The 24562-nt window shown below is 42.0% G+C and overlaps 2 protein-coding genes across 3 annotated transcripts; both read right to left on the minus strand.

Moving 5' to 3' along the window:
• Positions 1–5475: 5475 nt before the first annotated feature.
• On the minus strand, positions 5476–14515 carry LOC133972624 (tripartite motif-containing protein 16-like). Of its 2 annotated transcripts, XM_062410182.1 has the most exons (3): positions 12768–13884; positions 9438–9457; positions 5476–6738 (listed from the first exon to the last, which is right to left on the minus strand). In XM_062410182.1, the coding sequence occupies exons 1-3, from the start codon at positions 13564–13566 to the stop codon at positions 5884–5886; spliced, it is 1674 nt and encodes a 557-aa protein (XP_062266166.1). In that variant the 5' UTR covers positions 13567–13884; the 3' UTR covers positions 5476–5883. The 2 variants fall into 2 exon arrangements, with proteins under 2 accessions (XP_062266166.1, XP_062266160.1); XM_062410176.1 differs by lacking the exons at positions 5476–6738; positions 9438–9457 and having other exon boundaries at positions 10849–14515.
• A 39-nt stretch (positions 14516–14554) lies between these two features.
• On the minus strand, positions 14555–23367 carry LOC133972145 (uncharacterized). The gene is made up of 2 exons (XM_062409405.1): positions 21639–23367; positions 14555–17050 (listed from the first exon to the last, which is right to left on the minus strand). Exons 1-2 carry the CDS (start codon positions 23312–23314, stop codon positions 15610–15612), a joined length of 3117 nt encoding a protein of 1038 aa, XP_062265389.1. The 5' UTR covers positions 23315–23367; the 3' UTR covers positions 14555–15609.
• Between the last annotated feature and the right edge of the window lie 1195 nt (positions 23368–24562).

Below are 24562 nucleotides of genomic sequence, written 5' to 3' on the forward strand. Positions count from 1 at the left end.
CCCCTAGTTCAATTCAATAATCGCGGCAAACAACATGGTTTTGTGTGGTCCGCGTGGCCTTGACCTCTGACCTTTGTCCTCTGACCTTTAGCCTGCCAAATGTAAATCAGTTCAATCCTTGAGTTTGAGTTTAAACTTCTCAGTACTTTCAAATCATTTCCTCAAAGCGTTCCTCGTTCACTCGCACAGGCGTCAAATACGATTGACATTAAAACAGATCCCTTGTTTCCTCTTTGAACAGCATCATACCAACCCCATGTGCGCCCCCCCCCCGTCCCCTCCATCCCTCCATCCTCCTCTCTCTCTGTGTGTTCACCCTCTCTCCCCTCTTCCCCCGGTGGCTGATTGCTGGGCATTAACAATTTAAATTGTTTGCCTTTTTAGTCACGCCAATTGTAACATCGCTTTCGGAGAGGCAGTCGTTTTAATGAGTTTCTACTTTGGGGTTCTCCCGTCGAGACGACACAGGAATAGATATCGCTCCTCTGTTCTTCTTCTTCTCTCTCTCTCTATCTGTCTCTCTCTCTCTCTCTCTCCTCCTTCACTGAGCTCTTATTCTTTTATTAACAGAAAGTATACTAAATGAAAAAGATCTGAGGGAGTTATTGTCTGCGAGTCTAGGTCATTGTAGTGTGTGTGTGTGTGTCTCATTGTGTGTGTTTGTGCCACGTGTGTGTTCGCTCACACTCCCTGAGGCAAGTGTAGAACGTGTTCTTAATAAGAAAGCAGCGAGGTAGAAAACATTACATGCCTATTAATCTCCACCCGTCTTGACTCACTCTCTCTCTCTCTCACTTTCTCTCTGAATTATTTAGTTTTTTTTTTTTTTGCGTGAAGACAAAAACAGTTCTTGTATTGTGCGAACGAAAAACCACAACAGGGTGATTGATCCTCCACTATTTCATATCACTCACTGCAGACTTCAGAGATGTCAATCAAATGTTTGTGGCTGCCGCGGTTGCGATATCATGGAACATCGTCTTTGACAACTATGTGCCTTTTTTTGGGAAAAATGTCAGAAGTCACATAAAATGTGATATAAAGTTCTTAAAAGAATTTGCAGTGATCATAACTGGCGGTTTGGCCTAGGGGTAAAGTGGTCTTTCCTGACAAGACGGTTGCTGGTTAAAATCCCACTCTTCCCCATCTACATGCCGAAGTGTCTTTGGCAAGATACTGTACCCTTAAATGGCCCCTCATAAATGTTGAGTGTAATGTAACTGTCTTCTGATGTTATTCTTTTATGGATTTGTTTATTTTTCTTTGCATGTAGTCTGTCATTATATTATTGTTAATGTTCATTTGTGTTTGTGTGCAGTTTTATTTATGCTCTTTGCATGTAGTTCTGGGTTTTTATACAGATATATTTGATTGAATAGACATTTAATCCAATCAAATAAAGTTAAATATAGATATTATATTTTGACTCCCTATGACCTCAACAGATGCAAGTAGTAGTCCTGCCCCCTGGAGGCTAATTACTGTGTGAACAGGTCCCAGAGGTTTTTCACAATAAGCAACTGCTACAATTGTTTATTATCACTCATCAGACTTGTTTGTTCACTTCTTTCTATATTAAATAAAAATGTCACCTTGCCCTGAATCAAACCTCTACCACCAGCCGATGCTGCTTTGTGTCCAGGACCGTTTGAATAAAGTTGGACGACATCTCAGCTTCTCAAAACTGATGACGAGTCTTCGTGATTGCCCCCTGGTGGCCACAAGGCGCCGCCTATATCTGAGATATTTTGGCCTCATTTCTGCACATGTGCATGGGAGGAGGTGAACATGCATCCATCTTTATTTAGAGTCTGTGGCTCTGATTTACACTGGAGCAGATCTGACCAGCAGAAGAAGCTCTGAAATAAAGGAAAAAATGCAGATCATGTTGAGTTCAATGGGACAAGCGAGGAAAACAATCCTGTTGTCCTTTTGGTGCACACGTTGAGGGGTAAGAGAAAGGGAAGAGGTGGATAAAGGGAGTGAGGAAGAGTTTAAAAAGAGGGAGGGACATGATGGGTTCGACAAAAGCTGTGAGAAAGAAACAAGGGGGAAAGAGAGAGAGATTAAAAGAGACAGCCGACATGACGGAGAATAAATCAGTCATAAAAGCAGAGGGGAGGATAAAAGAGGAGATGAACTCGGCTCAGTCGTCTCGCGCTGTCTGTCAAGCGTCAGGCCTTTGAAAATGTTACAAACAGATCAAGGTCCCTAACAAGCCAACACTCTGCGCTTTAAAGCCTGATGAAATCAAATGCCCTCTTCACTTCTGCTCTCCGTCAGCTGCAGTTGATATGTGATGCATGTGAGGCAGTCGTCTGCTCTGATCACCTGTTGACTTTGCACATGACTGTCACTGGAACAACAAAACATCTAAATGACAGATTGTTGTGTGCAAAAACTAAAACTAAATAGTAATTATCTTCATCTTCAATTTTTTTTTTTATTATTCCCACAGGGCTGGTGCTCTCATCAACGGATCACTAATAACAGAAAGTGGATGACTTCAGCGATTACTTTGAATCGATCAAATAATAAACTTAATTTGTATGGCAGATCTCATACAAGTCAAAGTGCACAATGGCCGATGAGCCAAGGAAAAAACTCTGACAGGGAAATACAGTTAAATCAATAAAAGCCACAGTAGCAATAAAATCAAAGAAGAAATAAGATCAAGTCAAAGTCGAGTATAATGATAATTCTGCCATATGTACAGGATATAACTGGATTTCAGTTTCTCTCTGTGTTAATATACAAGTAGAAAAAACATATGAGTATACAAATTAATAACTTATAAATATATAATACATAAAAGTACAGAAATATCTATAAACCATTCAAAAGCTGACTCAAGAGATTTTAAACTTAGATTGTTAGATTCAAACTCTGTCAAGTGAAGAGTTTTCAGTGTGAACATCCCTATTTTCTGTTTAAGGACCAGAGAATATGTTACATATGTTGGATTCTTTTTGCATGTACTATATACACTGGCATTTCTACATGAGGGGCAGGTGGGGCACTGCCAAGTACAATTTCTTCAAAAAAAGAGCAAAACTACAAAGTGCTATAAGTAAGTGCAAATTAAGTGCTAATAAATTTTTAGTTTAAAAAAAAAAGAAAAAAGATATTATTGTAATTTTTTTTTTTTTATTTTATTTTTTTTCAAGCAGACCAATTTAAAATGGATGGCGGGCCGCAGATGACCTGTGGGCCGCATTTTGGACACCCCTGATCTTTACTTTGTGGCAAAATATATTTTATTTTATTTTTTATGCAAAGTAGTGTGAGTGCGTGTGTGAATAAACTCGACTCACAAGCATTATAGTCTTGTTTTGGCGTCATTTGATTGGTGTGTGTTTCTGTCTGTGTGCTTGCTCTGTGAACTGAGCTTCTCTCTTGCCGTCCGTCTCTGCTCTATGGGGGCAACAGCCCAAGCTTAAGACTGTTTTCATGGAAACACCAATGAGCGTTAACCATACAGGCCAAAGTTAACATTGTGGGGGGGGGGGGGGGGGTCACTTTCAGATGTGCCCCACGAAATCTGCCTAGCAACTCGACTCCAGCTCCTAGCCTGTTGCCTTCTCGGCTTCAGCTGAGCTAACAGGCTAACAGGCTAACAGGCTAACAGGCTAACAGGCTTGTTTTTCCACTGGCCAGCCCATGTGACTTGACTACGTTACACAGATTATTATTCTGCAGGAACAGATTTACTGTGATCAACTGAAACGTGAGTATTTAAAGTCACATCTGCATTTTAAGAGCAGGTGTTTAAAGTAGTACTACATCTCCTAAAGATTCAGAGTATTGATGTTGTAATTGATGTAGTGAAAACTAATCTTGTCTGCTACATTAACTTTTTCACATAGTTAATCTTACCCACCACCTATTTCCTAAACTGAATGGATTGATGCTCCCTGCTGGCCTCATGCAGCTTTGTTCAGTGTCGTCGCAGCGACTTTACAACAATAACCAGAAAATCTTAATTTGCCGTTTTTGTCCGACTTCCAAAAGTGTTTTTTTGTCTTCTGAAAGTGAACACTTGCATTCGCCCCGACAAGTCTTCTTTCTTCTCTGTGAAGTGGAGCCGAACTCGGAGGATGATTAGGAAGAGACGAAACATATGTTCATTATCAACACGCTCACTTGTTTCTAATTTTTCCATCAGTGTTCCCAGAGACGGGTGAGAACAGAACTGTGAGGCCGTGTGTTTGAAAGATAAATACAACTTTTTGTTTTTTATTTAAAGTGCAGTGTGTGCGTTTTTTTATCAACCGTCTAGTAACAAAAAAAAAACTAAAAGTTTAAACAGATGTTCCCGAAATGTCAAGATGTTGAGAGTTACTCATTTGACTCTGGATGAAAACAGTAGCTTAACATCGACACTGTGCAAAATTTAATTGAAGAGATGGTGTGTGTGTGCGTGTGTGTTTGTGTGTGTTAAGTGAAAGATGGCTCTTGGGGCAGATTCCCCCTGATTCGTCTCACTGATTGTTCACATCTGTCTGCGTCTAATCTGTGGAACGTACATTTTTCTATCCCGAGAAGAAAGGGGGAATCATTTTCTCTTTTCTCCGCCTCCGTCCTTCCACTGTTAGTCACACAGTGTTGAGCTGCTGCGTTCGACTTGAATGAATAAGGAAAAAAAACTACACCCAGCCAAAGACACACACACAAGTCTGAGTACAGACATGAAATCACAAACGTGCTTTATATAAACACTGATTTGTTCACGTGGTGGTTCTGCTTATAGTGATCAACGTGGCCCTGGGAACAACGTGCTGTTGATCGCTACAGCCAAACTGCGTAAATTCCGTTTTCCACTCTATGAGCAAAAAATAGTTTAAATCTGTTTTCACTTCTTTCTTCTCAGATGATGTTACTCACGATATTTATTCAGTGTTATCATTTGAAAAGGTTCAGCAAACAAATCACTGTCCTCAGACTGCCGGTCACTGCAGCTCCTCTTGTCAGCCTCTGTCTCAAACACTTACAGCTCAGTCTGCCCTGATTGGCCAGTTGGTCCGCTCTGTTGTGATTGATCAACTGGTTCCCTCATTTTCGAGGAGTGATGTTGAGCTGCCATTTTGTAAGTATGGCGTTTTGTCCAGCGTCACCTTTGTTTTCTGAAACCTGTAGTGTTATGATCTTGCGAACCCAAAGTGCAGAACACAAACACAGTGGGACGGTGGCATTAACAAATATTTATTGTTCAATAGAGGTAGAGCTTGAGTGGTGGTGGCAGGCAGTGGGGGTCAAAAGCTCCTGGCAGGGGGAGGCCAGAGCAGAATAAGGTAAATTTAGCACCCTTAATAGAATATGAGTATTTTTGTGATCTGCCCTGAAGAGACAGAGGCTGATCATGAACGTCGAGGTTTGAGTTTCAGGAGGAAACTGTCTCAGTTATTCTCTCACATGAGTTTCCCTTTGTCTCCATCAGCTTTGAATGAGATCCTGGAATGACTACAAAAGAACCGACCTGATTTATTCTTTATTTCAACTTTCAGCTTCTTCACACATTACATTTTTATAACTTAATACATATATAAGATAGTTAAATGTATATAGACATGTATAAGAAACACATGTGATGAGAGCTGCAGAACAAACCCTCAGAGGGACTCGATCAGGACACTCTCCAATGGACCTGCTAGTATAGATCAGGAAAATTTAAAAGAACAGATACCTAGGCAGCAGCAGATAAATAAGCCAGTTCACTAAATATGTAAATACAATGAGGACGAGTGGACTCACACTTTACAGAGATTAGCCGTGATGGAAACAAACCAGGTTACACAATTATAATGTGACCTAACCATAGTGTAGTTGACCTGTCGGACATGTTGAAGCTCTGAGGTCATTGATCATTTCATCAGTAAAATCTGTTCACTTCATGCATCCACAACTCAGTTGACACAATTCAGCTGTGGATGCATAATTACAAACCCTAACTCCAGCATAGAGCGGCTGAGTGAATGTGGTCTGGACTCTGTGGAGGAGAGTCAAGGTGTCAGAGACGCTGTAGAAGGACAGAACACCTGCACTGTGATCCAGGTACACTCCTACTCTGGAGGACACAGGACCTGACACTGGAGTCTTGATGCTGTTGTAATGAAATTCATAACTGTTTTCATAACAATATAATGACCAAGATTTATCATTTGATCCAAATTCACATGCTCTGCTGAGATTCTTGTATGTGACTGCTACACCAACTCCTCCTCTCACCCTCACCCCCACCTCCACCTTCACCTCCCAGTAACAACGTCGAGTCAGACTCTCTCTACTCAGGACCTGATACCAACCAGTGAATCTGTCTGGGTGATCAGAATAAGACTGTTCTTCTCTCACATGTGTTACTTTTCTGTTTCCTTCAGATAATAACAGACGTCTGTTTACTGTGTTTGGATCGAGTCTGATTTCCTGTGAATATTTTAAGAAGTCAGCTCTGGTCTCTGGTTCTGGTTGTTGCAGTAAAACATCCACTTGAGACACAATCTGTAAAATCTCTGTCTCACTCAGAATGTCCTGTAGTCGACCTCTGACCTGGGACACAGCTGCTGTCACATCCTCAAAGTCCCTCAGAGGACGGATCCTGATGCTAGATGAGTGTGTAGATCCACTGAGTGGTGACAGTGAGGGGTAGTTGTGGAGAAAGTCGTAGTGATCCTCTGTGTCTGAGAGCTGCTTCAGTTCCTGGTCTTTCCTCTTCAGCTCAGTGATCTCCTGTTCCAGTCTCTCCTGAAGCTCTCTGATTCGACTCAATTCAGTTTCCTGCTGGGATCTGATCTGCTGCTTCACATCAGAGCTTCTTTTCTCCAGCAGACGGATCATCTCATTGAAGATCTTCTCACTGTCCTTCACTGCTTTATCAGCAGAGCTATTGATGGCCTCCTCCTCCTGTTCAAGCAGCTTCACGTCTTTCTCTGTGTCCTGGACTCTCTGCTGGATTGTCTGTCTCCTCAGCCCGAGCTCCCTCTGCCTCACAGTCCTTTCTGCTGCAGCTGACCCTGTGTCATGGTCTTCATGTTCAGCAGCTTGGAATCCATTCTTCTTCAGCTCCTCCACTAAATCAGCTAACATGGTGCTTTTTTCCAGGACAGGCCTCGGTGTGAAAGTCTGTCTACACTGAGGGCAGCTGTAGCTTCCTCTCTCCTCCCCATTGTCCCAGTGGTTGTTAATACAGCTCTTACAGTAGCTGTGTCCACAGCCAGTAGTCACTGGATCCTTCAGTAGATCCAGACAGATCGGACAGCAGAATCTTTGTCTGTCCGCCATTTCAGCTGCTGCCAGAGACTGTTGAACAAGGTCACTCCCTCTGAACATAAACAGATCTCTGCCCCTCCCCCACGTTCACTTCCTGCAGTGACTCATCTCCCACAGTTCACAGCCGGTTGTTCACTGGTCCTTACACTGACACGTGTGTGAAGGGAGGAGAAAAGACATGTCCTGACTGGGAGGAGCTGGTTGTGTTTCAGGAAGAGGTTCTTGTTTCTTTTCAGGTTTAACTGCATTACACAGCGGCCTGTTCACACTCAGTTTTATGAGGACCTTTCAGTGAGAGGCAGAGTGTGTTATTCTTCAATCACAACATACAGTAACAATTAAAGTCAAATCAATTAGATCCATTTAATAATAATGAATCACATCTTTATTTATAAGATGCACATCTCAGAACAAATAAAGAAGAACTCGCAAAAATAACAAAATCAAACCAACAAAGTAGAATAAAGGTTAAGTTAAGGTTAGGTCGTCTTTACTTTCCCCGAAGGACCATTTTCTTTGCAAACAGTAGTCACACAAAACGTATACACATCATAACAATACATAAATACATAAAAAGAACACTAACAATCCATTAGTCCTTCGTTTAAAAACTAAAATATATTGAAACGTGTGAATGCCATACACCAGGGCTACAGCTGGTTTAAAAGTCCGACCGCTGCGGGGACAATGATCTTAAAGAAGACAGAAATTTGAGCATGACAACACATAACAATAAGAAAACTAGAATTAGTTAAAATCATGGAATTTGGTTCGATAAAAGGAGGTTTTAGGTTTCGATTTAAAGGAAGTTAACGACACAACAGTGTTGTTGCGTGTTCGTTTATCCTAAATATGAGAAGAGCAGGACTCGGTTTGGTTCAATCAAATATTTATTTAACAAACTATGAAAAGGTATGAAACGCAAAACAATGGGCACCCAACACACTGCCCGGCACTCAGCACCGGACAGTCACAAGTCGCATCAAACAGATGGCGTCTGTAATATTTTATAACAGGATTGGTCAATAACGAGGAGAAGTCTTCCTTGGTTTTTCCTCGATTGAGCGTAGTCCACCCTCTTGGCACTGGAATCCAAGAAGTGATGAGCATCTCCGTTTCGCTCCTCCTCTGATAGTTGATAAGCTAAATGTTCTCCTCATGACAGCCTTGACACAGCTGATGTCTTGTAGGTCAATGGTTTCATTTGAATAAAGAATATTATGTTCCTGCTGTAAATCGGCTGAAATGTTCTGTTTGTGTAAACATTCAAAACAACGAAACCAAAACAACTGAAGAAAAGAATGTCACTGTCTTTCCCCCAGAACCTGGGACAGCTACTTGAACTCTGTGTGAAGTCAAATTAATCCAAGGGAGTTATTATATAATATAAAAAGTTAGAAATAAGACCAAGTTAAAGATGAATGATAAACACTAAGCAGCCACAGTTATAAAACTCATTTGTTTGAAAGCCATATATCTGACCCATCTGAAACTGTTCCTGCCTTTCTTTATTGTTTAGAGTTTCAGTTCTAATGCCTTTTCACAGATTCAGGAAAACAGACAAGCTAAAATTTAAAATCAGCTGCATTTCCTCAGGAAGCTTGTTCCACAGTCCCTGAACCTTATTTCTAAAACTCTGTCTAAAGGCCAATATATGCTAATCCATTTTGACTGAGACGGACTCATCGGAACGCCCTCTCCCCGAGTCATCCACCTCAGCAACCGAGGCCTCTCCTCGTTTTATTGGCTTCCACCCCTACAGCCTTCATGGTACTGACATCTCCTTGTTCACAGAAGAGGGGAAGACGGATAGAGCAAGACCAGAGTTCTGTCGTTGCGTGTTGGTTTGTCCTAAATATGAAAAGATGAGCCGAGCTCGGTTTGTTCAACCAAGTATTTATTTAGAAAGCAATGAAAGGTATCTATCAGCACAACAATGGACCTCCAACACACTGGCTGACACACTAGCAGTACATAGCAGTCTCAAGTCGCATCAGAACACCTCAACCAGCTGGCGCCTGTCTATTTTATAGAAGTAGGTCTTGGTTCTTCCTCCTCGAATTAGCCAGGCGAGTCCACGCCTTTTGGCACTGGAATCCAGGAAGTGACAAGGAGCAAAGTCTCCCAGTCTCACCTCATCTGATAGTTGCGAGGCAAAATGTTCATCTCTTGACCAGCCTTGACACAGCTGATGCTATGTAGGCCAGTGGTGTTTACAATTGGAGAAAAGATGATTGGTTTCCTGCTATATCAGCTAAAATGTTCAGTTTGTACAGACATTCAAAACAACTTAACCAAAACAACAAAACAAAACTGTGAAGCACAAACATCTTAATATCAAGATTAGTTACTAGGAAGAAAAGGTTATTATTAATCATTTGTATGAATTTATCTGGCCCAAACTGTTCCTGCCCCCCTTCCTGTCTTTATTTGTTAAGAGTTCAGTCAGACCATCAATAACTCAAATTTTAATTCCTAACAGTTCCGTTACCGATGTGCTCTCTAAGCTCGAGGCAACATCTATACAGGAACTATGTACAGGACCTAAGGAACCTGGTCCATCTCCACCACCACAAAACAAATTCACTTGCTGGGGGAAAACGATGGTTTTTATGGCCAAGAATCAGCCCAAAGAAAACCAACAATCAACAATGCATCACGTATACACCCTGATGCATTACAACCCGTCCGACAATGTGGCTTATGTTGCAAACTACTGTAATTTGTCAATAGTTAGTACAGTATATAGTTATAGGTTGTATTTTGGACTCTGTTGTTTTGTAACTTGTTCTGCACCTTGTTCTATTACTTATTTTGTTTATCAGTGTTTGTATATACATTTGTTATGGATAAAGAAGAATTTGATAGTTTGGGACTTTCTTTATTTACACGGCTAAAAGTCAGCATCAATTTGTTTCTCACACCTATAGGAGTTCATTCAGCCTGCAGTTTAAACAACAGGGCTGAACATATGCCAAGACACTATGCTGCTTCTTTGCATTTTGTAAATAGTTATCTAGGTGGCTGAAAGTCAGCGTAACAGGTCATCAGGTATGAAAGAATATGCTGTCTGGGGCTTGAACAGGGCTATGGCCAGGACCATATGGATGCAAATACCTTTGTCTTCAACCATCTTGTCGTGGCTGTAGACAAAAGCCAACTATCAAGTTCTAATAACTCTATCTCTGAGACACACAAAAGCCAGGAACCATGTGTGATGACTCTCAACATAGACAAAAGGCCAGGAGCAAAGCTGATATGTGAGATTCGGGTCTGATGTTTGAAATTCACCTGAATGTAACAGGTAGGATCATCAGGTCGTTATCAGGTCTTCTGGGGTCGAATGCCACAGGGCCGCCCCCCTCTGGCGCCAAAGAGTTGCATCAAATCATTTCCCACAACTATAGCAGCTGTATAGGTGTTCATACAGCCTGCTGTTGAAACAACAGGGCTGGTCAAAGGCCAAGACACTATGCTGGTTCTTTGCACTTTGTAAATAGTACTCTAGTATTGTTTGAATAGTTTGTGTTTTGCACCATGTTTGTACAACATGTGTTAATAAAAAACACAGAGAATGAATTTGTTTGTAACTTTATTAAAATCCCAACAAAATTAAAATACAATCAAAAACAATTAAGGAAAAGAATTGAAATCCTTAATGATTAATTCAAATCAAATAAAAAGCAATCCTCCATGTGTTAATGATATTATTCATTAAATCTAAAGTGATTATATGTGTAATATTCTGACACTGACTCTCAACGTTATCCTCTCAAACCCACAGGTGGATTAATACATAGATCAGTGATTTATCTTCAGTTCAGGGTCCGTGTGGGTGGAGGTGGAGCACGTGGAACATGGTGATCAGCAAACACTCACACACAACGTAGGTGGACGTTTCCTACGACATTCGTTTTTTGCTAACATACGTTCCATTGTTAACGCCCGGCTGAACGGAGACTATCCTGTCACACATGAATCCAACAGAGGCCACTGGCACCTTGAGTTTAGAGAAGCTCCTGCACAGTCCATGCTTTACAAATGACTTAAGGATATAATGGACTTTGGTATCTGGACAACACAGAATGTCTTGAAGGTACATTACACTTTACTACTGTTACAATGTATTAATTAGATTAATAAACATACTAATGCCTGAAATAAAGTACAGTTGATCTGTTGGACATGTTGACGCTCTGAGGTCATTGATCATTTCATCAGTAAAGTCTGTTCAGTGACTCTTGTTCAGAGAGTTCATGTACATACAATCAGTTTGTTTCACCTCCATCTCACACGTGGAAAATAAAAGAACAAATAATCAGCTCATCGATGACGATCAGGATCAACACAGGTTCTAAAACATCACACAACCTGATTTCTACATTGATTTAGAAAACAACAGCAACATCAGTTCTTTCAAACACATTCATGTCAGTGTAACTATAGATTTCTGTCTTTACACAGTGAGAACTAAATGTGTGCGATAAAGGAAGGTCAGTGTTTGATTGACAGCTGATCTCTGTGAGGAGCAGAAAGTCACCACGAAGAACTTTGATCAACAAACATGGAGACAAAAGAAGTTAAAGATTTAAACACAGAATCTAAATCACTGCTTTTAATGACTCAAGTCTATTTGAGTTCACATAACTCAGCTGTGTCTCCAGGAGAACAACCCCAAACTCCAGCATGGAGAGGCTGAGTGAATGTGGTCTGGACTCTGTGGAGGAGAGTCATGGTGTCAGAGACTCTGTAGAAGGACAGAACACCTGCACTGTGATCCAGGTACACTCCTACTCTGGAGGACACAGGACCTGACACTGGAGTCTTGATCCTGTTGTAATGAAATTCATAACTGTCTTCAAAACAATATAACATCCAAGATTTATCATTAAATCCACATTGATTTGAGCCTGCTTTTACTCTGATATTCTTGTAGGTGACTGCTACACCAACTGCTCCTCCCACCTCCACCTCCACCTCCCAGTAACAACGTCCAGTCAGACTCTCTCTACTGAGTACGTGATCCATATAAGTTAATACGTCTGGGTGTTCAGAATAAGACTGTTCTGATTCTGATTCTGATTCCACTCCCTCATATGTTATTTTTCTGTTTCCCTCAGATAATAACAGATATTTGTTAACTGTGTCGGGATCCAGTGTGATTTCCTGTGAATATCTTAAGAAGTCAGCTCTAGTCTCTGGATCTGGTTGTTGCAGTAAAACATCCACTTGAGACACAATCTGTAAAATCTCTGTCTCACTCAGAATGTCCTGTAGTCGACCTCTGACCTGTGACACAGCTGCTGTCACGCCTGCAAAGTTCCTCAGAGGACGGATCCTGATGCTGGATGAGTGTGTAGATTCACTGAGTGGTGACAGTGAGGGGTAGTTGTGTAGAAACTGGTTGTGGTCCTCTGTGTCTGAGAGCTGCTTCAGTTCCTGGTCTTTCCTCTTCAGCTCAGTGATCTCCTGCTCCAGTCTCTCCTGAAGCTCTCTGATTCGACTCACTTCAGTTTCCTGCTGGGATCTGATCTGCTGCTTCACATCAGAGCTTCTTTTCTCCAGCAGACGGATCAGCTGGGTGAACATCTTCTCCCTGTTCTTCACTGCTTTATCAGCAGAGCCATTGATGGCCTCCTCCTCCTGTTGAAGCAGCTTCACATCTTTCTCTGTGTCCTGGACTCTCTGTTGGATTGTTTGTCTCCTCAGCCCGAGCTCTCTCTGCCTCTCAGTCCTTTCTGCTGCAGCTGACACTGTGTCGTGGTCTTTATGTTCATCCACAGAGCAGAGATAACAGATACACTGCTGATCAGTGCGGCAGAACATCTTCATCACCTCGTCGTGACGAGAGCAGAGGTTCTCCTGGAGCTTCTCCGATGGCTCCACCAGCTTGTGCTTCTTAAATGGAGCTGACTGAAGATGAGGCTGGAGGTGATTTTCACAATAAGAGTCCAAACAGGACTTACAAGCTTTCCGTTTTCTCCCAGTGCAGACATCACAGGCCACATCTTCAGGTCCAGCATAGCAGTGATCATCAGGAGCAGCTTGGAGTCCAGTCTTCTTCAGCTCCTCCAGTAAATCAGCTAACATGGTGTTTTTCCCCAGGACAGGCCTCGGTGTGAAGGTCTGTCTACACTGAGGGCAGCTGTAGCTTCCTCTCTCCTCCCCATGGTCCCAGTGGTTGTTAATACAGCTCTTACAGTAGCTGTGTCCACAGCCAGTAGTCACCGGATCCTTCAGTGGATCCAGACAGATCAAACAGCAGAATCTTTGTCTGTCAAGTTTAATTTCTTGCTGCTCCATTTCAGCTGCTGCCAGAGACTGTAGAACAGATTCACTTCCTCTGAGCAGAAACAGATCTCTGCCCCTCCCCCACGTTCACTTCCTGCAGTGACTCATCTCCCACAGTTCACAGCCGGTTGTTCACTGGTCCTTACACTGACACGTGTGTGAAGGGAGGAGGAAAGACATGTCCTGACTGGGAGGAGCTGGTTGTGTTTCAGGAAGAGGTTCTTGTTTCTTTTCAGGTTTAACTGCATTACACAGCGGCCTGTTCACACTCAGTTTTATGAGGAGCTTTCAGTGAGAGGCAGAGTGTGTTATTCTTCAATCACAACATACAGTAACAATTAAAGTCAAATCAATTAGATGCATTTAATAATAATGAATCACATCTTTATTTATAAGATGCACATCTCAGAAAAAATAAAGAATAACTTGTGAAAATTAGAAATACAAACCCTCTCATAGGAAAATGAAAAACTAAAAAAGGAGAATAAAGGTTAAGTTAAGGTAAAGGTTATCTTTACTGTCCCCGAAGGGCCATTTGGTTTTTAAACAGTAGTCACAGACAACCCATATACATCATGACAATACAAAAATACATAAAAAGAGCACTAACAATCCATTAGTCGTTTGTTAAAATTGCCTAACACCAGGGCTACAGCTGGTTTAAAAGTATGACCGCTGAGGGGATAATGATCTTAAAGAAGACAGAAATTGAAGCATGACCACACATTACAATAATAACACTAGAATGAGGTAAAATCATGGAATGTGGTTTGATAAAAGTAGGTTTTAAGTTTTGATTTAAAGGACCCATCGTATGCCCATTTACTACAGTTGATATGGTTCCTTGGGATCTTAATGCAATGTCTCTTACATATTTTGGTCAAAATACAACAAGGATAATTTAAAACAGCACCTTTTTACCCTGTCTAAAACAGCCCTCCTCAGATTGACCTGTTTTGAGTTCCCCGCCCCCCCAACCACCCCATCCCCCTTCCTCCTCCCTCCTTCACGAGATACAAGCGCCCAGATTTGTAGCTAACCATTACCTCTGTAGAAATATGGCTACCGCAGACGAAGATACAATCTTGCAACTATATCGTTTTGAACCAGAGTCAGGTGGGCCGAAGCCTGGCTGCGAGAGACCCAGCTCCCCAGCGCAGCCACGCAGTGGGAGCAGTGGGAGCTGGAGCTGGCGCAGCAGCAGCATCCTTCCACACGTTTGTCTATTTGCAGCGTGTTTGTCTATTTGCAGTGCGTTTGTCTATTTGCTGCGCATTTCTGTAATGTGTTGTGTTAGATGGACGATTCCTACGACCCTCGTTTTTTGCTAACATACGCTCCAACATTAACACCCGGCTGAACGGAGACTATCCTGTCACACATGAATCCATCAGAGGGCACTGGCACCTGAACAGTCACTCATGAGTTTGGAGAAGCTCCTGCACGGTCCATGCTTTACAAATGACTTAAGGTTATAATGGACTTTGGTATCTGGACAACACAGAATGTCTTGAAGGTACATTACACTTTAGTACAGTTACAATATATTAATTAGATTAATAAACATACTAATGCCTGAAATAAAGTACAGTTGATCTGTTTGACATGTTGACGCTCTGAGGTCATTGATCATTTCATCAGTAAAGTCTGTTCAGTGACTCTTGTTCAGAGAGTTCATGTACATACAATCAGTTTGTTTCACCTCCATCTCACACGTGGAAAATAAAAGAACAAATAATCAGCTCATCGATGAGGATCAGGATCAACACAGGTTCTAAAACATCACACAACCTGATTTCTACATTGATTTAGAAAACAAAAGCAAAATAAGTTATTTCAAACACATTCATGTCAGCGATTCATAGGTTTCTGATTTCTGTCTTTACACAGTGAGAACTAAATATGTGTGATAAAGGAAGGTCAGTGTTTGATTGACAGCTGATCTCTGTGTGGAGCAGAAAGTCACCACGAAGAACTTTGATCAACAAACATGGAGACAAAAGAAGTTAAAGATTTAAACACAGAATCTAAATCACTGCTTTTAATGACTCAAGTCTATTTCAGTTTACAGAGATCAGCTGTGTCTCCAGGATAACGAATCCTAAGTCCAGCATAGAGAGGCTGAATGAATGTGGTCTGGACTCTGTGGAGGAGAGTCATGGTGTCAGAGACTCTGTAGAAGGACAGAACACCTGCACTGTGATCCAGGTACACTCCTACTCTGGAGGACCGAGGAACTGACAATCGAGTGTTGATGCTGTTGTAATGAAAGATATAACTTTTTTCATGACAAAATAACATCCAAGATTTATCATTTAATCCAAATGCACATTCATGTGACTTCCCTGCTCTGCTGATATTCTTGTATGTGACTGCTACACCAGCTGCTCTCCCTCCCACCTCCACCTCCCAGTAACAACGTCCACTCAGACTCTCTCTACTCAGGATCTGATCCCAATAAGTGAATCTGTCTGGGTGTTCAGAATAAGACTGTTCTACACTGATACGTTTTACTTTTCTGTTTCCCTCAGATAATAACAGCTCTTTATTTGCTGTGTTTGGATCCAGTGTGATTTCCTGTGAATATCTTAAGAAGTCAGCTCTGGTCTCTGGATCTGGTTGTCGCAGTAAAACATTCACTTGAGACCCAATCTGTAAAATCTCTGTCTGTGTCTCACTCAGAATGTCCTGTAGTCGACCTCTGACCTGTGACACAGCTGCTGTTATGTCCTCAAAGTACCTCAGGGGACGGATCCTGATGATGGATGAGTGTGTAGATCCACTGAGCGGTGACCGTGAGGGGTAGCTGTGTAGAAACTGGTAGTGGTACTCTGTGTCTGAGAGCTGCTTCAGTTCCTGGTCTTTCCTCTTCAGCTCAGTGATCTCCTGTTCCAGTCTCTCCTGAAGCTCTCTGACTCGACTCACTTCAGTTTGCTGCTGGGATCTGATCTGCTGTATCACATCAGAGCTTCTTTTCTCCAGCAGACGGATCATCTCAGTGAAGATCTCCTCACTGTCCTCCACTGCTTTATCAGCAGAGCTATTGATGGCCTCCTCCTCCTGTTGAAGCAGCTTCATGTCTTTCTCTGTGTCCTGGACTCTCTGCTGGATTGTCTGTCTCCTCAGCGCGAGCTCCCTCTGCCTCACAGTCCTTTCTGCTGCAGCTGACACTACTTCGTGGTCTTTATGTTCATCAGCTTGGAATCCAGTCTTCTTCAGCTCCTCCACTACATCAGCTAACATGGTGCTTTTCCCCAGGACAGGCCTCGGTGTGAAGGTCTGTCTACACTGAGGGCAGCTGTAGCTTCCTCTCTCCTCCCCATTGTCCCAGTGGTTGTTAATACAGCTCTTACAGTAGCTGTGTCCACAGCCAGTAGTCACCGGATCCTTCAGTAGATCCAGACAGATCAAACAGCAGAATCTTTGTCTGTCAAGTTTAATTTCTTGCTGCTCCATTTCAGCTGCTGCCAGAGACTGTAGAACAGATTCACTTCCTCTGAGCAGAAACAGATCTCTGCCCCTCCCCTTCGTTCACTTCCTGCAGTGACTCATCTCCCACAGTTCACAGCTGGTTGTTCACTGGTCCTTACACTGACGCGTCTGTGAAGGGAGGAGACACATACAAGTCCTGACTGGGAGGAGCTGGTTGTGTTTCAGGAAGAGGTTCTTTTTCTCTTTTCAGGTTTAACTGCATAACACAGCGGCCTGTTCACACTTGGTGTTAAGAGGAGCTTTCAGTGAGAGGCAGAGTTTATTATTCTTCAATCACAACATACAGTAACAATTAGTGTCAAATCAAATAGATGCATTTAATAATAATGAATCACATCTTTATTTATAAGATGCACATCTCAGAACAAATAAAGAATAACTCGCAAAAATAACAAAATCAAACCAACAAAGTAGAATAAAGGTTAAGTTAGGTCGTCTTTACTTTCCCCGAAGGACCATTTTCTTTGCAAACAGTAAATTACAAAACATATACATAACAATACATAAATACATAAAAAGAGCACTAACAATCCATTAGTCCTTTGTTAAAAAACTAAAATATATTGAAACGTGTGAATGCCATACACCAGGGCTACAGCTGGTTTAAAAGTCCGACCGCTGCGGGGACAATGATCTTAAAGAAGACAGAAATTTGAGCATGACAACACATAACAATAAGAAAACTAGAATTAGTTAAAATCATGGAATTTGGTTCGATAAAAGGAGGTTTTAGGTTTCGATTTAAAGGAAGTTACCGACACAACCGTGTTGTCGCGTGTTCGTTTATCCTAAATATGAGAAGAGCAGGACTCGGTTTGGTTCAATCAAGTATTTATTTAACAAGCAATGAAAAGGTATGAAACGCAAAACAATGGGCACCCAACACACTGCCCGGCACTCAGCACCGGACAGTCACAAGTCGCATCAAACAGATGGCGTCTGTAATATTTTATAACAGGATTGGTCAATAACGAGGAGAAGTCTTCCTTGGTTTTTCCTCGATTGAGCGTAGTCCACCCTCTTGGCACTGGAATCCAAGAAGAGATGAACATCTCCGTTTCGCTCCTCCTCTGATAGTTGCTAGGCTTAATGTTCTCCTCATGATAGCCTTGACACAGCTGATGTCTTGTAGGTCAAAGGTTTCATTTGAATAAAGAATGTTATGTTCCTGCTGTAAATCGGCTGAAATGTTCTGTTTGTGTAAACATTCAAAACAACGAAACCAAAACAACTGAAGAAAAGAATGTCACTGTCTTTCCCCCAGAACCTGGGACAGCTACTTGAACTCTGTGTGATGTCAAATTAATCCAAGGGAGTCATTATATAATATAAAAAGTTAGAAATAAGACCAAGTTAAAGATGAATGATAAACACTAAGCAGCCACAGTTATAAAACTCATTTGTTTGAAAGCCATATATCTGACCCATCTGAAACTGTTCCTGCCTTTCTTTATTGTTTAGAGTTTCAGTTCTAATGCCTTTTCACAGATTCAGGAAAACAGACAAGCTAAAATTTAAAATCAGCTGCATTTCCTCAGGAAGCTTGTTCCACAGTCCCTGAACCTTATTTCTTAAACTCTGTCTAAAGGCCAATATATGCTAATCCATTTTGACTGAGACGGACTCATCGGAACGCCCTCTCCCCGAGTCATCCACCTCAGCAACCGAGGCCTCTCCTCGTTTTATTGGCTTCCACCCCTACAGCCTTCATGGTACTGACATCTCCTTGTTCACAGAAGAGGGGAAGACGGATAGAGCAAGACCAGAGTTCTGTCGTTGCGTGTTGGTTTGTCCTAAATATGAAAAGATGAGCCGAGCTCGGTTTGTTCAACCAAGTATTTATTTAGAAAGCAATGAAAGGTATCTATCAGCACAACAATGGACCTCCAACACACTGGCTGACACACTAGCAGTACATAGCAGTCTCAAGTCGCATCAGAACACCTCAACCAGCTGGCGCCTGTCTATTTTATAGAAGTAGGTCTTGGTTCTTCCTCCTCGAATTAGCCAGGCGAGTCCACGCCTTTTGGCACTGGAATCCAGGAAGTGACAAGGAGCAAAGTCTCCCAGTCTCGCCTCATCTGATAGTTGCGAGGCAAAATGTTCATCTCTTGACCAGCCTTGACACAGCTGATGCTATGTAGGCCAGTGGTGTTTACAATTGGAGAAAAGATGATTGGTTTCCTGCTATATCAGCTAAAATGTTCAGTTTGTACAGACATTCAAAACAACTTAACCAAAACAACAAAACAAAACTGTGAAGCACAAACATCTTAATATCAAGATTAGTTACTAGGAAGAAAAGGTTATTATTAATCATTTGTTTGAATTTATCTGGCCCAAACTGTTCCTGCCCCCCGTCCTGTCTTTATTTGTTAAGAGTTCAGTCAGACCATCAATAACTCAAATTTTAATTCCTAACAGTTCCGTTACCGATGTGCTCTCTAAGCTCGAGGCAACATCTATACAGGAACTATGTACAGGACCTAAGGAACCTGGTCCATCTCCACCACCACAAAACAAATTCACTTGCTGGGGGAAAACGATGGTTTTTATGGCCAAGAATCAGCCCAAAGAAAACCAACAATCAACAATGCATCACGTATACACCCTGATGCATTACAACCCGTCCGACAATGTGGCTTATGTTGCAAACTACTGTAATTTGTCAATAGTTAGTACAGTATATAGTTATAGGTTGTATTTTGGACTCTGTTGTTTTGTAACTTGTTCTGCACCTTGTTCTATTACTTATTTTGTTTATCAGTGTTTGTATATACATTTGTTATGGATAAAGAAGAATTTGATAGTTTGGGACTTTCTTTATTTACACGGCTAAAAGTCAGCATCAATTTGTTTCTCACACCTATAGGAGTTCATTCAGCCTGCAGTTTAAACAACAGGGCTGAACATATGCCAAGACACTATGCTGCTTCTTTGCATTTTGTAAATAGTTATCTAGGTGGCTGAAAGTCAGCGTAACAGGTCATCAGGTATGAAAGAATATGCTGTCTGGGGCTTGAACAGGGCTATGGCCAGGACCATATGGATGCAAATACCTTTGTCTTCAACCATCTTGTCGTGGCTGTAGACAAAAGCCAACTATCAAGTTCTAATAACTCTATCTCTGAGACACACAAAAGCCAGGAACCATGTGTGATGACTCTCAACATAGACAAAAGGCCAGGAGCAAAGCTGATATGTGAGATTCGGGTCTGATGTTTGAAATTCACCTGAATGTAACAGGTAGGATCATCAGGTCGTTATCAGGTCTTCTGGGGTCGAATGCCACAGGGCCGCCCCCCTCTGGCGCCAAAGAGTTGCATCAAATCATTTCCCACAACTATAGCAGCTGTATAGGTGTTCATACAGCCTGCTGTTGAAACAACAGGGCTGGTCAAAGGCCAAGACACTATGCTGGTTCTTTGCACTTTGTAAATAGTACTCTAGTATTGTTTGAATAGTTTGTGTTTTGCACCATGTTTGTACAACATGTATTAATAAAAAACACAGAGAATGAATTTGTTTGTAACTTTATTAAAATCCCAACAAAATTAAAATACAATCAAAAACAATTAAGGAAAAGAATTGAAATCCTTAATGATGAATTCAAATCAAATAAAAAGCAATCCTCCATATGTTAATGATATTATTCATTAAATCTGAAGTGATTATATGTGTAATATTCTGACACTGACTCTCAACGTTATCCTCTCAAACCCACAGGTGGATTAATACATAGATCAGTGATTTATCTTCAGTTCAGGGTCCGTGTGGGTGGAGGTGGAGCACGTGGAACATGGTGATCAGCAAACACTCATACACAACGTAGATGGACGTTTCCTATGACCCTCGTTTTTTTGCTAACATACGCTCCAACATTAACACCCGGCTGAACGGAGACTATCCTGTCACACATGAATCCATCAGAGGCCACTGGCACCTGAACAGTCACTAATGAGTTTGGAGAAGCTCCTGCACAGTCCATGCTTTACAAATGACTTAAGGATATAATGGACTTTGGTATCTGGACAACACAGAATGTCTTGAAGGTACATTACACTTTACTACTGTTACAATGTATTAATTAGATTAATAAACATACTAATGCCTGAAATAAAGTACAGTTGGTCTGTTGGACATGTTGACGCTCTGAGGTCATTGATCATTTCATCAGTAAAGTCTGTTCAGTGACTCTTGTTCAGAGAGTTCATGTACATACAATCAGTTTGTTTCACCTCCATCTCACACGTGGAAAATAAAAGAACAAATAATCAGCTCATCGATGACGATCAGGATCAACACAGGTTCTAAAACATCACACAACCTGATTTCTACATTGATTTAGAAAACAACAGCAACATCAGTTCTTTCAAACACATTCATGTCAGTGTAACTATAGATTTCTGTCTTTACACAGTGAGAACTAAATATGTGCGCTAAAGGAAGGTCAGTGTTTGATTGACAGCTGATCTCTGTGAGGAGCAGAAAGTCACCACGAAGAACTTTGATCAACAAACATGGAGACAAAAGAAGTTAAAGATTTAAACACAGAATCTAAATCACTGCTTTTAATGACTCAAGTCTATTTGAGTTCACATAACTCAGCTGTGTCTCCAGGATTACAACCCCAAACTCCAGCATGGAGAGGCTGAGTGAATGTGGTCTGGACTCTGTGGAGGAGAGTCATGGTGTCAGAGACTCTGTAGAAGGACAGAACACCTGCACTGTGATCCAGGTACACTCCTACTCTGGAGGACACAGGACCTGACACAACAGTCTTGATCCTGTTGTATAGAAATTCATAACTGTTTTTAAAACAACATAACATCCAAGATTTATCATTAAATCCACATTGATTTGAGCCTGCTTTTACTCTGATATTCTTGTAGGTGACTGCTACACCAACTGCTCCTCCCACCTCCACCTCCACCTCCCAGTAACAACGTCCAGTCAGACTCTCTCTACTGAGTACGTGATCCATATAAGTAAATGCGTCTGGGTGTTCAGAAATAGACTGTTCTGATTCTGATTCTGATTCCACTCCCTCATATGTTATTTTTCTGTTTCCCTCAGATAATAACAGATATTTGTTAACTGTGTCGGGATCCAGTGTGATTTCCTGTGAATATCTTAAGAAGTCAGCTCTGGTCTCTGGTTCTGGTTGTTGCAGTAAAACATCCACTTGAGACACAATCTGTAAAATCTCTGTCTCACTCAGAATGTCCTGTAGTCGACCTCTGACCTGTGACACAGCTGCTGTCACGCCCGCAAAGTTCCTCAGAGGACGGATCCTAAGGCTGGATGAGTGTGTAGATTCACTGAGTGGTGACAGTGAGGGGTAGTTGTGTAGAAACTGGTTGTGGTCCTCTGTGTCTGAGAGCTGCTTCAGTTCCTGGTCTTTCCTCTTCAGCTCAGTGATCTCCTGCTCCAGTCTCTCCTGAAGCTCTCTGATTCGACTCACTTCAGTTTCCTGCTGGGATCTGATCTGCTGCTTCACATCAGAGCTTCTTTTCTCCAGCAGACGGATCAGCTGGGTGAACATCTTCTCCCTGTTCTTCACTGCTTTATCAGCAGAGCCATTGATGGCCTCCTCCTCCTGTTGAAGCAGCTTCACATCTTTCTCTGTGTCCTGGACTCTCTGTTGGATTGTTTGTCTCCTCAGCCCGAGCTCTCTCTGCCTCTCAGTCCTTTCTGCTGCAGCTGACACTGTGTCGTGGTCTTTATGTTCATCCACAGAGCAGAGATAACAGATACACTGCTGATCAGTGCGGCAGAACATCTTCATCACCTCGTCGTGACGAGAGCAGATGTTCTCCTGGAGCTTCTCCGAGGGCTCCACCAGCTTGTGCTTCTTAAATGGAGCTGACTGAAGATGAGGCTGGAGGTGATTTTCACAATAAGAGTCCAAACAATCCAAACAGGACTTACAAGCTTTCCGTTTTCTCCCAGTGCAGACATCACAGGCCACATCTTCAGGTCCAGCATAGCAGTGATCAGCAGGAGCAGCTTGGAGTCCAGTCTTCTTCAGCTCCTCCACTAAAGCAGCTAACATGGTGTTTTTCCCCAGGACAGGCCTCGGTGTGAAGGTCTGTCTACACTGAGGGCAGCTGTAGCTTCCTCTCTCCTCCCCATGGTCCCAGTGGTTGTTAATACAGCTCTTACAGTAGCTGTGTCCACAGCCAGTAGTCACCGGATCCTTCAGTAGATCCAGACAGATCGAACAGCAGAATCTAACTCTGTCCAGTTGAATTCCTTGCTGCGCCATTTCAGCTGCTGCCAGAGACTGTAGAACAGATTATCTTCCTCTGAGCAGATACAGATCTCTGCTCCTCACCCTCTTGTTCACTTCCAGCAGTGACTCAGCTCCCACAGTTCACAGCTTGATATTAACTGGTCCTTACACTTATATGTCTGTGAAGGGAGGAGACAAAGACTTCTCCTGACTGGGAGGAGCTGGTTGTGATTGAGGAGGAAGTTGTAGGTGTTTCAGGTTTTACTGCATTCCACAGCGGCCTGTTCACACTTGGTGTTAAGAGGAGATTCAGTGAGAAACAGAGTGTGTTATCCTACATTCACAACATACAGTAACAATTAAAGTTAAATCAGATAGATGCCTTTAAAATAATACTAAGTCACATCTTTATTCATAAAGCACATCTCAACAAATAAAGAAAACTAGTAAACAATAATAAATACAAACTCACTCATGAAAGAATGAAAAACTAACAAAGTTAGTATGAGGTTTGCTCTGATTGACGCTGACGCCCACGCCACCTACAGGTCTGGGGAAGGAAGAACAGGGACAACTAGTGTCCATGTGAGGATGGAAGGGGTCGTCACCATATGCTGACCTTTCCGATCTAGTTCTATCTATGGAGTATGTTACATCCAAATGTGTTACCCTTTTTAAGTTCATGGCAAATCAGTTAACGTCAGTGATACAGTTTTTCAGGATACATCTGATGATACATGGAAAACATTGCATGCCTGTCAAGCTCATCCAAGGTAATATGTTGAAATGGAGAGCGTGGCACCACTGTACAGTTTCCTAAAAGAAGACACCAAAAACACTGTGCTTCACACAAAGCATATCGGTTTTGTCATAACGTGTCAAAGTTCCAACCCTTTGTCCTCCCATAATATTAGCAATCTCAGCACCATATTCACATGTCCATGGCATACTAAGCTGTGGACTCTGCTGAAATTGCCTCATCATTTGAACGTCAATAGTCCTATTGTTGTTCTTAAACTTTCCCAGTATTCCATAACAACTCTCAAATGAAAAACACTAGAAAGAATAAACTGGTCCATAGTCCAATATGCACTCTTTCAAATGAAGGTGTAAATGCATGTTCGGGGTGCAGTGCAATGGGCCAAACAGTTCGACAAATTTTGAGAGAAAAGACTGCAGGTATCTGTCCACTACTTCCAGTCTCTTGATGGATATGACTCTGGAGCAGATTATGATACAAGCCTGCACAAAGTTAAACCACATGTGATAATGGCTGCTGGC

The sequence above is a fragment of the Platichthys flesus genome, chromosome 2 (assembly GCF_949316205.1).
Source record: "Platichthys flesus chromosome 2, fPlaFle2.1, whole genome shotgun sequence".
Lineage (NCBI taxonomy): Eukaryota > Metazoa > Chordata > Actinopteri > Pleuronectiformes > Pleuronectidae > Platichthys > Platichthys flesus.